We start from the raw sequence: 15,151 nt of genomic DNA, 5'->3' as shown, positions 1-15,151 counted from the left end.
AAATTCACCCAGAAAAGCAGTTCCTACTGTCCAAAAGCCCTTGTCCCACTACAGAGAGATGAAGAACAGCAGACACATTTTGTTTTTCAGTAAAGTGTTTTCAGATCAAAAGCATGAGAACAGAATTTAATCTTTCAGCAGAACGGGTGAAAGAAACTGTTGGCAGTTTCTGTTTAAAACAGCAGGACCAGAAAATGCACAGATTCCATCTCTCTACGATGAGAGTGAACTGAGGGAGACAAAGTCATTCTGCCCGTTACATCCTACAGGGCAGATATGCAAAAATATCAAACGCTTCTTGAAAACACCTTCATAATATTCATGAGCAACTTCAGGACAATCCACAACTCAACTATAACTGTAGGAAAGGGCTGAATTTGCAAAAGCTGAGAGGTGATATCTTCTGCAAAACACTGATGACATCAATTTCATTTTAAAAAATTTCTTATCGGTTACTTTGTAGGAGCATCTCCCGTGTGAGGAAAGGCTGAGGGAGCTGGGGCTCTGGAGCTGGACAAGAGGAGACTGAGGGGGGACTCATTCATGGGGATCAATATGGAAAGAGGGAGTGTCAGGAGGATGGAGCCAGGCTCTTCTGATGACAACCAGTGACAGGACAAGGGGCAGTGGGTGCAAACTGGAACACAGGAGGTTCCACTTAAATATGAGAAGAAACTTGTTCCCGGTGAGGGTGGCAGAGCCTGGCCCAGGCTGCCCAGGGAGGTTGTGGAGTCTCCTTCTGTGCAGACATTCCAACCCGCCTGGACACCTTCCTGTGTAACCTCATCTGGGTGTTCCTGCTCCATGGGGGGATTGCACTGGATGAGCTTTCCAGGGCCCTTCAACCCCTGACACTCTGGGATTCTGTGATTCTGTGAAACCATGATTACCTTCAGCTGATCCAGCTGAAGCTTGTTAGCGTTTTCACACACAATGAGCACATTCTGCAGATCTACAGATGCTTCGATGTACTGGAGGCAGAGCTGTTCCAGCCGAGAGAGCTTGAAGTTTAAGGCTAGTTTGTACACATCCATAATAAGTAACACATCCTGCACATGCCCTGAAATTATAAGAGAGAAAAATGCTGGGGAGCTCACAGAACAAAAAGAGAAACTTTTCTCATAGTATTTATCGACTTGAGCAGTCGGAATGGTGGAACAGGCAGGGATTGGAACATTTTTACGGAGCATTCCATTGCTGGTTGGACAAAACCTGAGCTGACACTAAAAACGGAGTTTCAAAATTGAGGTATGAAAGACCAACCCCAAAATTTGGAACAAGACTTTGTGATGATCTGGATCACAATTTCGTAAAACCCATGAAAGAAAGTGAAGCCTCTAAAAACAGTGACAAGCAGAGGGGCAGGGGGACCCTCACAGGCCACTGCAAATCCCAGCCTGCAAGTGTTTGTTACTCAGGGATATTCAATCTATGCATGAAATGGATTTTTCCTTTCTTGAAGCATCCCTTTGGATTGGCATTTTGAGATGATAAATACAGGCTTGCTCTGCCTTTCTGTGTGGGCTCAGTTTGAAATGGATCAAAACAATGCCAGAAAAAGGAAATAACGCAACCCAGGACACACGGTCATTCCAGGCAGGGTGCTGTAGTTTTCGAAATAGCATGAAGGGACCTGGGGGTCCTGGGGACAGCAGGGTGACCATGAGCCAGCACTGGGCCCTTGTGGCCAGGAAGCCAATGGGACCTGGGGTGGGTTAGAAGGGGGTGGTCAGTAGGTCAGAGAGGTTCTCCTGCCCCTCTGCTCTGCCCTGGGGAGACCACACCTGGAATATTGTGTCCAGTTGTGGCCCCTCAGTTCCAGCAGGACAGGGAACTGCTGGAGAGAGTCCAGCGCAGCCACCAAGATGCTGAAGGGAGTGGAGCATCTCCCATGTGAGGAAAGGCTGAGGGAGCTGGGGCTCTGGAGCTGGACAAGAGGAGACTGAGGGGGGACTCATTCCTGGGGATCAATATGGAAAGGGGGAGTGTCAGGAGAATGGAGCCAGGCTCTTCTGGTGACAACCAGTGACAGGACAAGGGGCAATGGGTGCAAACTGGAACACAGGAGGTTCCACTTAAACTTGAGAAGAAACTTGTTCGGGGTGAGGGTGGCAGAGCCTGGCCCAGGCTGCCCAGGGGGTTGTGGAGTCTCCTTCTGTGCAGACATTCCAACCCGCCTGGACACCTTCCTGTGTAACCTCATCTGGGTGTTCCTGCTCCATGGGGGGATTGCACTGGATGAGCTTTCCAGGGCCCTTCAACCCCTGACATGCTGGGATTCTGTGATGAAATTTTTGTTTGTGTTTGTTTTTTACACCTTTTGGGAAGATCAAGAACCCGCTTTTCCTTGATGCTTGAAAAAAATTACAAAACACCAAAGCACTATTAGCACACACTGACAGAAATCTGCTGTTAATCTCAGGTAAGTAATTAAGTCCTTAAAGCAGGACTGATCATCCGCAAATGCTCAATCCTGCTCTGTATCAAAACAACGTTTGCTCCCCAGTTGCTAGTACTCTTTTTTTATCCTACTGTCCTACCTTTGCGAGGATATTTTATTTTATCCGTGTACAGGAACTGCATGAGCACCTCGAAGGGCTGGGCCTCGGCCTCTCGGATGGGCACCTCCAGCAGCGGCTGCAGGCGGCACAGCTTGACGTTCCCCCCAATCCCATCCTTCTGGCACGTCGCGTGTCCCTCGTCTTCAATATCTTGCTTTGATTTCTGGGACAGAAAAACAAGCACTCAAACAAGGCAACGAGGCTGTTGTCAGCTCACGCTCGTTACTGCCAAACCAGAGGATCCTTCTGATTTACTGCACAATCATCAAGACCAAAGTTCTCGTTATCTTCAAGATAATAAGGAATTCGTATCGCTTAAGACTGACTGTTCCACATCCTGTGAGAAACGTGACAAACAAATGCGACCTGCTGGACTAAGCTCAAAAGCAGGAGCTCAGAAAAAGGGAGGAATGGATTCCACGCAGCTCACACCTCTGCCCTCAGCAGGAACAGCATCTCTCCTTGGAGAAGGGGCAGGATCCGCAGAGCCCTGCCTTGCAAAGTCGGAGCTCAAAGCGCTGCACACAAGTATTTTAAGCCACTCTAATACTCACAGAAGTATTTTAGGCCACTCTTTTACTTTCAAGTTTCACTTTGACAGCCTTTCCCCGTGAAGATGGAGGGCTGGGGGGTGGCAAAGTAATTAACTAAGGAGTAATGAGGCATCTGTCTGTCTTACTGCAGGTTGTGTGCTGCCACCTCCTCGACAGGGATAAAACCTTTGCTGTTGAAAAGCTGTAAGCAGTTAAAATTAATAGACAATGGACCACTGGCACCAGACCTTCAACTCTGGAAAATGCATCAGGAAATACTAAGGGAAGGGACATAGATCCAGCCTCAAAACCTTAACGCTGCCTTCCCTCTAATCTGTTTTACCTTGCAGACCATCCCCCAGGACACACAGCTTTCACCCTCACAAAGGGGGGTACACGCACCTCCCCAGGGGTATTCCACAAGATTAGAACTCAGCTACGAGAGCGCCCAAGAACCACACCGCGAAATCCACATAACTGGATTAACTTTGGCTCCTCCACGTTACGCTTCTCGCCTGGTCTGATATACATGCAGCAGCCTATGTTTAATGCTAATTATCCTCTTTATTTTACTTGCCCAAGAGCGTCTTAGTGTCAGATACTGCTCTGGTCCTACATCTGTCTGCAGATATTATCTCTTTCCTAACATCATGATTTCCAATATTGGGTAGAATAATCGCTACCTTGCCACCAGGTCACTTCTCTAAAATATTCACCTGTTTCAACCGCTCCCTTGCCTGGATGATTTTCTTTTTCAGCCACTTGCAGCGAGCTGTAACAATTGCAGTGTGCCCTCGAACTCGTTCTTCCTTCTGTCAAAGGCAAATGAATAACACGTATTAAACTTTTATTCCCAAATCACATGGTGGTGGCAGATGGCAGAAGCCACAGAAACCTGGGCTGAACTCCAGGTTACTATACATTTACTTTAAGTTAGAATCAAAGGCAACTCTGCATCTGCTTTGCACATACAGATGAAATTCAACACCTATTTTCCCTACAGGCTAATGGCAAACACCATTTGGAAAAAGTCTTTGTTACGTTCACTGAGTGGAAGCTGTTGCGTAAGTTCAGTGCCACAGATTTTGCTTCTTATTGTTCCATCTGATTGTCCAGGCACGGATGAGGAGCGAGTTGAGAGTCTATGGGTGAAAGCTAAGGGGCAGGCTGGCAAGGGTGATACTATTGTGGGTGTCTATTCTAGGCCACCAGATCAGGGTGAGGAAGTTGATGAGGCCTCTGCAGACAGCTGAGAGCAGCCTCACAGTCACAGGCCCCGGTTGTGGTGGGGGATTTAAACTTCCCTGATGTTTGCTGGAAGGACGACTCGGCCGGCAGCCACAGTCCAGGAGGTTCCTCCAGTGCCTCGACGAGAACTTTGTGATGCAAAGGGTGGATGAGCCGACTAGGAGAGGTGCACTGCTGGACCTCACCCTCACTGACAAGGAGGGGCTGGTTGAAGCGGTAAAGGTTGAGGGCTGCCTTGGTTGCAGTGACCACGAGATGGTGGAGTTCAGGATCTCATGTGCCCAGGGAGGTTGTGGAGTCTCCTACTCTGGAGGCATTAAAGACCCGCCTGGACACCTTCCTGTGTAACCTCATCTGGGTGTTCCTGCTTCATGGGGGGATTGCACTGGATGAGCTTTCCAGGTCCCTTCCAACCCCTGACGTTCTGGGATTCTGTGAGTGTCAGGAGGATGGAGCCAGGCTCTTCTCAGTGACAACCAGTGACAGGACAAGGGGCAATGGGTGCAAACTGGAACACAGGAGGTTCCACTTAAATATGAGAAGAAACTTGTTCCTGGTGAGGGTGGCAGAGCCTGGCCCAGGCTGCCCAGGGGGGTTGTGGAGTCTCCTTCTGTGCAGACATTCCAACCCGCCTGGACACCTTCCTGTGTAACCTCATCTGGGTGTTCCTGCTCCATGGGGGGATTGCACTGCATGAGCTTTCCAGGGCCCTTCCAACCCCTCACATTCTGGGATTCTGTCACATTTATCTGGATTAGAGCAATTATTAAAGCAGACACATATCACTTTCAATAGCGATGCTGCTCTTAAAACTCATTCCCAGGGTTTCTGGCACAACCATCATAAAATTTGCTTTTTCCCAGCAAACATGCAACACATGCAGCAACAAACACCCCGATGGCACCAAGCAAAAATTCTACTCACCTCTCCCAAAACAAACTCCAAATCACTGAACTGCCTGTTTTCCCATAATCTTCCGTAATCTTCATGTAGAGTGCATTTAGGATAACACGAAAACTAAAACAAATAAAACCCCACAGAAGACGGAATTAATTTCAAATGGGTATATCTAACAGCACTGTAGTTACAGATGCTATCACTGAATTTTCTAATTAACTCGACCTCAATGTAGTATATAAAGTACAAAAATAACAGGCAAACCAAACGCACACAAGGGCTCCCTCTCTGGGGAGGACAATGAAAGACAATATAGGGTAACACAGAGGAATTGGGGCTCTTCACAACTCACAGCTTTGGCGGCTACGAGTCCCACCTGCTCTCAGGACCTGCCTGAGGGTCCCATGCAATAAAAATAAACTTGAGTGTAGAGAAGATTTGACCTGGTGTGAATATCTTGAAATTTAAAATCCCAGTAGTTACTGGGGGTGGGAGTGCGGTGTGAACATAAAACTTTGGGACAAAATGCTCTGACCCTGTATCTGCTCTGTATCCAAACGAGCATGGTCAGCAGGACAAGGGCAGTGATCCTTCCCCTGTGCTCTGCATTGGGGAGGCCACACCTGGAGTGTTGTGTTCAGTTCTGGGCCCCTCAGGTCAGGAAAGAGATTGAAGTGCTGGAGCGGGTCCAGAGAAGAGCAACAAGACTGGGGAAGGGACTTGAGCACAAGCCCTATGGGGAGAGGCTGAGGGAGCTGGGCTTGTTTAGTCTGGAGAAGAGGAGGCTTAGAGCTGAGCTCAGCACTCTCTAGAACTACCTGAAGGGCAGTTCTAGCCAGGGGGGGATTGGTCTCTTCTCCCAGGCAGTCAGCAATAGGACAAGGGGCCATGGGCTTCAGCTCTGCCAGGGGAAGTTTAGGCTGAGATTAGAAAGCAATTCTTTGCAGAGAGAGTGGTCAGGCATTGGAGTGGCTGCCCAGGGAGGTGCTGGACTCACCGGCCCTGGAGGTTTTTAAACTGAGATTGGACATGGCACTTAGTGCCATGATCTAGTAAACGGACTGGAGTTGGACCAAGGGTTGGACTGGATGATCTCTGAGGGCTTTTCCAACCCAGTCCATTCTGTGATTCTGTGACCAAGGAACCGCGAAGCTGACAGGACCAGAATAGACCATTTTCAGTTAAACATCCTGGCAAATACACCTGATAGACCTTTTAATCATTTGTCAAAACAAGTTGTCACAATCTCTGTTAGAACTTCAGGAGGCACTGGAGAGCTTGGCCTTACCAAATGTCTGTCCAGGCAACAGATCTCAAAAGATCTTAAAGATCTACAATCACCTTTTGGTGGCTGAATCTGAAACGCAAAGATTTCCTGCAGGAAGGATGCGAAATGAAAGCCACGGAGCTCGGCGTGAGCCAGAGCAGAAACTGTGGCACGTGTGGGGACAGAGCCGGGAGGATTCATGCGGAATTGGTGCGGATGCTTGAGCAGGTTTATCAGGGAATTACCTGGAACCTGTACATTTCTCCACTCCGAATGTTATTGTCCACTGTGCCACCAAAGATGTACATGGCATCCGAGATAACAGCCGCGGCGTGGAAGAGTCTCCCACTGGGTAACTAGGGAAAGGAAAGGACAAAATAGGTGAGGGAATAAATAAAAGTATCTTTTCTTTTTCTCCTAAGGAAAAGAGCCTGCAACAGAACAAGGAGTAAAACAATCAGCGTTATGAAGTGACACAACCGCTGCATCTTAATCATAGAACAATTTTGGTTGGAAAAGCCCCTCAAGATCAAGTTCAACCACAACCCACCCCTGGCACTGCCCCATGTCCTGAGAACCTCATGTCCGTCTGTCCAGCCCTCCAGGGATGGTGACTCCAGCACTGCCCTGGGCAGCCTGGTCCAATGTTTCCGACTGTATCCAGAATTTACTTTCCAGTCACATTTAAAAACACCTGTACATTGCACCTCCTAATCAGAATGGTATTTACACAGTGATCTACGTATCCCGAGCATTACAAAATATATTCTTTACCCAGCTCAGACCCAGCGCTAAGTTTTACACAGAAACATAAAGCTGCAAACGGGATCACTATACAAACTCAGAGCTTATTCTGAATGTTGCCAGGAACTTGAGAGGTGAATGATCATCTATCCCTGCAGGAGGCTGAACTCCGGGTTGTAAATGCATCTTCCCCGCCGCTCGCCGGGGCGGCACCATCTGGCCGAGCAGCCCCCCTGCAATGCCCGATTCTGCACAAACCCCGAAATCGGAGACGTTCACAGCGCTGGCACCTCCAAGTCACGTCTCGTTTCTCCATCGTGCCAGGTCCACAGAAAACAAAACCGCTGCACCAAACTGCAGTTATTTATAGGACCGAAGCATCGCGATGGAACGGCAAAATCAGATGATTTTTGAAGCGCGAATGTTCCGGAGGCACCCTGAGGTTTGTTTAAGGGACAAAGGGGTCCAAAACAACTTTTATTAAACCGGTGAGAAAGAGGGATTAGCACTGCAAAGTGACTTGAATACAGGTTCGGATATCAGTTGAGGAAAATGATTAAGGGGCAGCAACTAATACAACAGGAGGTCCACAGTGTGCACGCACGTGGCTTCACCAAACAATGCCGGAGCCGTCCTTGAGTCCGGGAAGAGCCCACACTTGCCTGAACACGGTGTGGGGTTATTGTAAAGGGATACACGTACTCGTATTGAGTACGGAAAGTGTACACTCGCAATCCTGATAGGGGAAATACACGTGCAAATGTGCTTGGAAAGTTACATGTGCTTATGTGGAAGCACGGGAGGAAAATACACTTGCGATTCTGTGAGGATTAATTTATACACGTGCTCATATTGAGCACGGAAAGTATGCGTGCAAATGTGCACGGAAAGTATAAATACACGCTCAAATGTGCACGGAAATGGATACACTCACAGTCCTGCGAGGGTTAATTTACTCACCCCCGTGGCGGCAAGGCGAGCGGAGTCTCCGTCCCGGGGGGCTCTGGGTGGCAGCATCTCGCTAGTGCTCCAAGAGACTCAGGACAAGGGGCAGAGCCTCGACGAGAATCCCGTTTTTATAGCCTGATCAGATCTGACTGTGGGCATTCCAGAAGCTTCTCTGCACCCCCACCCTGGCTGTGGGTGCCCCTGAAGCCTCCAAACATCCCCCACACTGGCCGCGGGTGCCCAGCGGCTCCTGGCGCCTCGGCGCTCCCTTCTCCTAACGGCCCTGGGCAGGGGCTCCGGGGCCAAACAAAAGAAGCTGTTGGCCTCAAACAGCACAGAGAGAGGGAGATGTGTCTACTCCTTCCATAGCGAAGGAGGGAGGGGGAGAGAGGGGGGTTTGCACTCTGCCACAGGGAGTCACTGCCAGTCAAAGCCACAGGGACCCTCCTGCACGGGACAGACAACATCATTTTTAGTCACTTCTTCTGAGGTTACACAACAGGTGTCTCGTCAAATCAGCGCATCCCACTGGGGCATCTCACAGAAAGTCAAGTGGGGATCGTAGCTTCAGGTTTTTTTTCCTCAGTTTCATCAGGCTTGTTTTGTCTTCCAGGCAGCAAATCTCATTAAATCTTTGCCTACGAAATCAAAAGCCCTCTGGTATAAGAAATCTTCTCTTCTTGTACGTATTTATAGACACCACTCAAGTAAACTCTGACATGAAACAAGAATATGTTTATCTGGAGAGACATATTTTCCAGGCACCCACGCTGACTGGCATTTTTCATTACCACCGGATTATCCCCGTTACCGCAGCGTCACACAACGGTCTCATTTAGCTCGTTACTCACCAGATTTTCCATGACTTTTGCTTTTCTTCAAACTACAGCCTTTAAGACTAAAATCCCCCATGCAGGAACTGGGACTTTTTCCTCTCTCAGCTGTATTAACCACAGATTGGTGACCTTAAATTTCATATTTGCCTGTGCCAGTTTAAAAAGCCATATAGATTCCTCTGGATAAATGTGATATATCCCCTTTCTCCAGCATATTTCATGGCTACTTTATAAAATCAAATACTTTAAACTTGGTGCTAATAAATACTGTGATCGTGGAATAATATTGACCCATTAGTGCATTCTTGCAGGGCCCCCATTCAATACCTCTCCAAAAGAGGATGAGATTACTGTCAATTATCATCTATTTTACATGGCTTCCATTTGTTCTTAGTAGTAATCTCATTAAATAAGATGTACTGACTGAAAAATAAACATACTATAGAAGCTTAAAAATACATCAGTGACCTTTATCAACTGGACCTCTGGCCTCATCCCAAAATATGAAGTTTGCTTGCCAAGACCTGTTTCCACATAACTAGATGGGTTGATATTAGCTGGATTATAATATCTCTCCAACCAAAACCAACCAAACGAAAGAACTATTCTGTCAGAGATCCAATGCAGGCCACCTGGTTTATGCTTATTCAGGTCATTTTCCATGTCTTTTTTCTTTTAAAGAAATACTGTAAGGAACGTTCTAACGACGATTTTTAACTTGTAATGGTTGGTATCGGGGTGATCAGGGAAGCAGAGCTGTGCCGGTCCCCAGTAACTTCAGCAATCAAGCAACCTACTTTTCAAACGCACGTAAAGAAATGTAAAACAGGAAAGGACAGCCCAGAAGAAGGAAGGTCAGACAGGGTTCATCACAACATTGCGCGGCCGAGGGTTTGTGTTGCTGAATCAGAAGAGGGGAATTCAATACAGCACAAACCTCCGCGGGGTGACAGTGACTCTTGCCAAGTGGGGACATCCTGATGCCACCTTGGAGGAGAACAACACTCCGCTGTCCCAGGAGCAGCACAAACCAGGGCAGCTCGGTCCTCCAGAGGAAAATATTCAGGGCAAGAAGGGTAATAGAGCATAGGCTATATACATATATATGTATATATATAGAGAGAGAGAGGTTAAGGAGGGACATGCTGGGCCCTGTGTTCCTCACCCACCAATACCAGACACCCGACGCCTGCGCCATCTTCAATTTTCTTTTATCTCTTCAGATAACACAACCCTTCCCTGATGCACTGCAGTGTCAATATTCCAGCTAACAGGGTGAGAATGATAAAGGGAGCCATTACACCAGGGAGCCAGGCCTGCAGTAGGTGTGCTTAACAACACATACCACTACAGCTACGGTAACGTCCTCCTAGTATATATAATAACTACTACCTAAAACCAGCACTGTGCAGACATCTTAACCCCGGGTTCCAGTGTAAGTTGGGGAATGACCTATTAGAGAGCAGTGTAGGGGAAAGGGACCTGGGGGTCCTGGGGACAGCAGGGTGACCATGAGCCAGCACTGGGCCCTTGTGGCCAGGAAGCCAATGGTACCTGGGGTGGGTTAGAAGGGGGTGGTCAGTAGGTCAGAGAGGTTCTCCTGCCCCTCTGCTCTGCCCTGGGGAGACCACACCTGGAATATTGTGTCCAGCTGTGGCCCCTCAGTTCCAGCAGGACAGGGAACTGCTGGAGAGAGTCCAGCGCAGCCACCAAGATGCTGAAGGGAGTGGAGCATCTCCTGTGTGAGGAAAGGCTGAGGGAGCTGGGGCTCTGGAGCTGGACAAGAGGACACTGAGGGGGGACTCATTCCTGGGGATCAATATGGAAAGGGGGAGCGTCAGGAGGATGGAGCCAGGCTCTTCTGGTGACAACCAGTGACAGGACAAGGGGCAATGGGTACAAACTGGAACACAAGAGGTTCCACTTAAATCTGAGAAGAAACTTGTTGGGGGTGAGGGTGGCAGAGCCTGGCCCAGGCTGCCCAGGGGGGTTGTGGAGTCTCCTTCTGTGCAGACATTCCAACCCGCCTGGACACCTTCCTGTGTAACCTCATCTGGGTGTTCCTGCTCCATGGGGGGATTGCACTGGATGAGCTTTCCAGGTCCCTTCAACCCCTGACATTCTGGGATTCTGTGATCTTGAGTCTCGCAGGTGAGATAATCTGCGCCAAACTCTCCTTTTGGTTTTCAATAACTGTAATTTCAGTAAGGATTTCTGCTGGTGCGACTGCAGATGGTCGGGTGTGAATCCAAAGGGTGTGAATCCTTCTCAACCCCAGCGCACACAGGAATGCTAAAAATCACAACTGAGATAAATACATTCACCTGCCAGTCGGAATGTATTTGTCACCTCTAGATCCTACACTCACCTCTCAATCAGCGTGATCTCCTTACTTCATTAGTGGTGCCTGACAAAGGGAATTGCAGATTCAGTCCTGACACCTCTGATGATCTGGGCTGGCACCTCTCTCCGCGACACACTGCCCTGTTTCATCTGTTGAAGTGGTTTTTCTATTTAAGGTTAATGAGATTTGCAATCTGAGGCTCTTTTCAAGCTGGAATCTTTGCTTTCCAAAGCAGATCTCATCAGTCACCTTTGCTTCCCTCTCTGCGTTCCCTTCCACACCACCAGCACCATTCCAGCCATCGCTTTCACAATTCAAGTATTTCAGGAGTCTTTAAGTCTTTTTCTTTCCGTTTCTTGGACTCAAAACTTACTCCGTGTCTTGTCTAGACGGCACAAATTGAGTTGGGCCTGTTATGCTCATCAGGGTTCTGATTTGACTTACAAATCTCTGCATTAGTGTTGCTTCTGCCTGCACTGCGGCACCTACCAATCATTCAAACAGTCGAGATTGCAGCCCTGAGCATCATCTCTGGGGCTGATCCTACATACTTTGACATAAACTCAGTTAAACCTGCGTGAATCCCTACACAGACTGGCTGATGCACATTTTAACCTCACCAGGAATACATTTGGCTTCACCTGAAGTCCTTAATAAATTAACTTGAATCAATGTAAAAGTAAAAGTAAATCAAATTAATAGTTTCCACGCAGGGGTAAATACTAGTTTTCTATATACAATTTAGAACTTGCATGTACAGACGCAATGGTTCTTAGATTACAGTTTAAGTTGAAATGGCTCAACATAAATTTCAAGGAGAGAAAAAAGGAAGAGAAAAAAAATATATATCCAAGGCTGGAATTTATTTCTCTCCTAGAATGAATTTAATTTGCATTCTTGCAGTCTTCTTCACTTCCAAGTGTTGCTTCATTTACCTCCGAGTCTGCTGGGGGGGGCGGTTTAATTGTTGTTATGCGGAAATCTAAACCAAACACATCCCAAGACCTTTTTAAAGCACGTTTTGCTGAGGGCAAGGAGGGCGCTGCCTCGGGGCAGATGCTCTCTCAGACACTATAGCTGTGTAGCTTTTAGCTGTCCTCACCCTCTCACATCAAGGAGCAGGTGTTCAGGATGCTGATCGTTGCATCAGACTCCAAAGCCAGTAAAGACGCTCCCAAATCGGTTTCACAATCCAGGAACGTTGATGAGCGTCTCCAAAGCCACTGAAAACTACAAGCCAAAATGAACTAAAAAGACCTAGAGCCATCAACAAACAAACCTGGTGAACCAGCATAAACTGAAAGGTAAAAAAATATATCTATTTTTCCTCTGAAGGTGGAAGAAAACCCCAAGTTCCAAGAGACCCGAAGGAGCTGTCACCACTGGTAGCTGCTTATACTCAAGAGATGCTTCTCCACTATCACACCAGGCAAGAGCGTAAAACTCTCAAGCAGATGGGCAGACAGAGCTTTGGAGATTCGTTGGGTTCAAGGAGGTTTAAGGATTTAAAATGTTTTCACATGCCGGGTGCAGAAAATCTCCATGGTCCTCAGACAAAATTGGAACAGACTCATTTCACAGAATCCCCGAATGTCAGGGGTTGGAAGGGCCCTGGAAAGCTCACCCAGTGCAATCCCCCCATGGAGCAGGAACACCCAGATGAGGTTACACAGGAAGGTGTCCAGGCGGGTTGGAATGTCTGCACAGAAGGAGACTCCACAACCCCCTGGGCAGCCTGGGCCAGGCTCTGCCACCCTCACTGGGAAGAAGTTTCTTCTCATATTTAAGTGGAACCTTTTGTGTTCCAGTTTGCACCCATTGCCCCTTGTCCTGTCACTGGTTGTCACCAGAAGAGCCTGGCTCCATCCTCCTGACACTGCCCCTTTCCATATTGATCCCCATGAATGAGTCCCCCCTCAGTCTCCTCTTGTCCAGCTCCAGAGCCCCAGCTCCCTCAGCCTTTAGAGTGACCTTGAAGACCCAGAGCTCTGCCAACAAACAGAGGAGACGGCAGATGCTGAGGGGCTTTGTTCTGCCTTTCCAGAGACAACGATTCCTTCCAGACTATGGGATGGACTCGCCTATCCCAGCTTATGGCTGTGGGTACCTGAGAGCAGACAAAGTGCTGTTTATAACCCATGAAGCACCTATTGCTTTTGAAAATCTGACATGACACAAACCCAGAAGCACAAGAGAAGCGCAAAGCCGAGCACAGGCCAGTCAACCAGACCTGCAACCCCGGGAGTCGTGAAGCAAACGCTCCTGGAAGCAACTTCCATCCCACGAAGGAGCTGACTGGGAATAGTCAGCCAGGATTTCCCAAAGGTCAATTTTTCCTGACTAACCTGATCATTTCCTACAAAACGCTGAAAGGCTTCACGGATTAGAGGAGGGCACTGCGTCTGTGGTTGATGCCAAAGCGTCTGAAGCCGCTGAAACGCTGGAGGCTGTTGTTCCAAAGGATTTATCCAGGCTGGAAAAACAGACTGATGGGCACCTGGTGAAGTTCAGCCAAGGCAAATGCAAAGTCCTGCCCCCGGGGAAAGAGCAATTCCCTGCAATGACACAGGCTGCGGACTGGCTGGCTAGAAAGCAGTGATTAAGATCAAAACCTGGGAAGCTCTTAAGATCAAAACCCGGGATGCTCTTAAGATCAAAACCCAGGAATCCTGGTGGACAACAAAGCTGAACAGGAGTCACCATCACCCCAGTGAGGCCAACAGCACCCTCAGCTGGATCTGCAAGTGTGTAGCAAGGGTGTAGGGATGGGATTTCTCCTCTATTCAGCACTTGCCAGAACGCACCTGAAGGACTCTGCCCCGTTTTGGGCTCCCCAATACAGAAAGGCATCGACCTACGGGGTGTTCCAAAAAGATGGGACTCAATTCCTAATTGGATTCCATTTCAGTTTGGGTCCATCTTTTTGAAACACCCTGTATAACTCATCAGAGAGGATCAGGCACAATTTAAAGAGCGAGTATTGCCCAATCCAATCAATGTGGCTCAAAAGATCATACACTGAAATCTAACAACACATGACAAAAGTGACCAACCATTTGCTCCTTTTTGGCACTGTGATGCGTATTCGAAAATCAAATTACCATGATAGTACTTTTGGGATCTTAATCTGAGTTCCTGCAAAATCTGCAAGAATCTTAGCTACAGTTACTCTGCTAAGAAGGTTCCTATAAATACTGACATTTCAAGATCTCTCTCCCCAGCTTCCTGAACATGAACTTGAAAAGGGTCAAAGATCCTAAATTTACCAAACATATATTCAAACCAGGATGAAAGTCTGAACACTACGTCTTATTTATAAACACAAGAAGTATCGGTCTCTTTGGACCGTGAAATGCTGCGTTTTCTCTCGCCCAGCAGAACATGATACCCTGACAGCTCCACTCCCCACATCTGAAGGCAGATCTCGTCAGGGCCTCACTGCAGGAATTCAGGGGTTTATTCCCATAATAACATGTTTCTTTTGCCTGAAGATACCTCAGTGGGTGTAAGCGATCCTGCACGGGGCAGACTCATGAGTAAATCCGTTTAATCCCTCTTAGCTGCCCACAAACCACGTCACTGCGATCCAGCTGAAGAAATCCAGAGCGGTGCCTCAAAGCCAGAGAAGGTTCCGCACGCATCAACCTCCCTTTCTGCTTATTAAAAGAAAAATTAAGAGCTTTGAAAGTCAGAAGTTTTTCCTTCTCTTGACTGTGAGATTAAAATGTTTCGCAGGCCAAGTTGGAGAGATTTCTCTTGTAACTTCAGGAAAG

The 15,151-nt window shown here is 47.9% G+C and overlaps 1 protein-coding gene across 1 annotated transcript in view; it reads right to left on the bottom strand.

Moving 5' to 3' along the window:
• The window catches only part of LZTR1 (leucine zipper like post translational regulator 1), a 35,054-nt gene that overhangs the window by 8,784 nt on the left and 11,119 nt on the right, over window positions 1–15,151 (bottom strand). The window contains exons 10-14 of the mRNA XM_065038266.1: window positions 6,752–6,862; window positions 5,267–5,359; window positions 3,811–3,906; window positions 2,541–2,724; window positions 891–1,060 (exon numbers count right to left, since the gene is read on the bottom strand). Of these exons, the coding sequence (XP_064894338.1) occupies window positions 891–1,060; window positions 2,541–2,724; window positions 3,811–3,906; window positions 5,267–5,359; window positions 6,752–6,862 (654 nt within the window). The remainder of the gene's footprint in view (window positions 1–890; window positions 1,061–2,540; window positions 2,725–3,810; window positions 3,907–5,266; window positions 5,360–6,751; window positions 6,863–15,151) is intronic.

This window comes from Columba livia, chromosome 22 (genome assembly GCF_036013475.1).
Source record: "Columba livia isolate bColLiv1 breed racing homer chromosome 22, bColLiv1.pat.W.v2, whole genome shotgun sequence".
NCBI lineage: Eukaryota > Metazoa > Chordata > Aves > Columbiformes > Columbidae > Columba > Columba livia.
The sequence above is the reverse complement of the archived record's forward strand: the minus strand, read 5'-3'. Positions and strand labels throughout refer to the sequence as shown.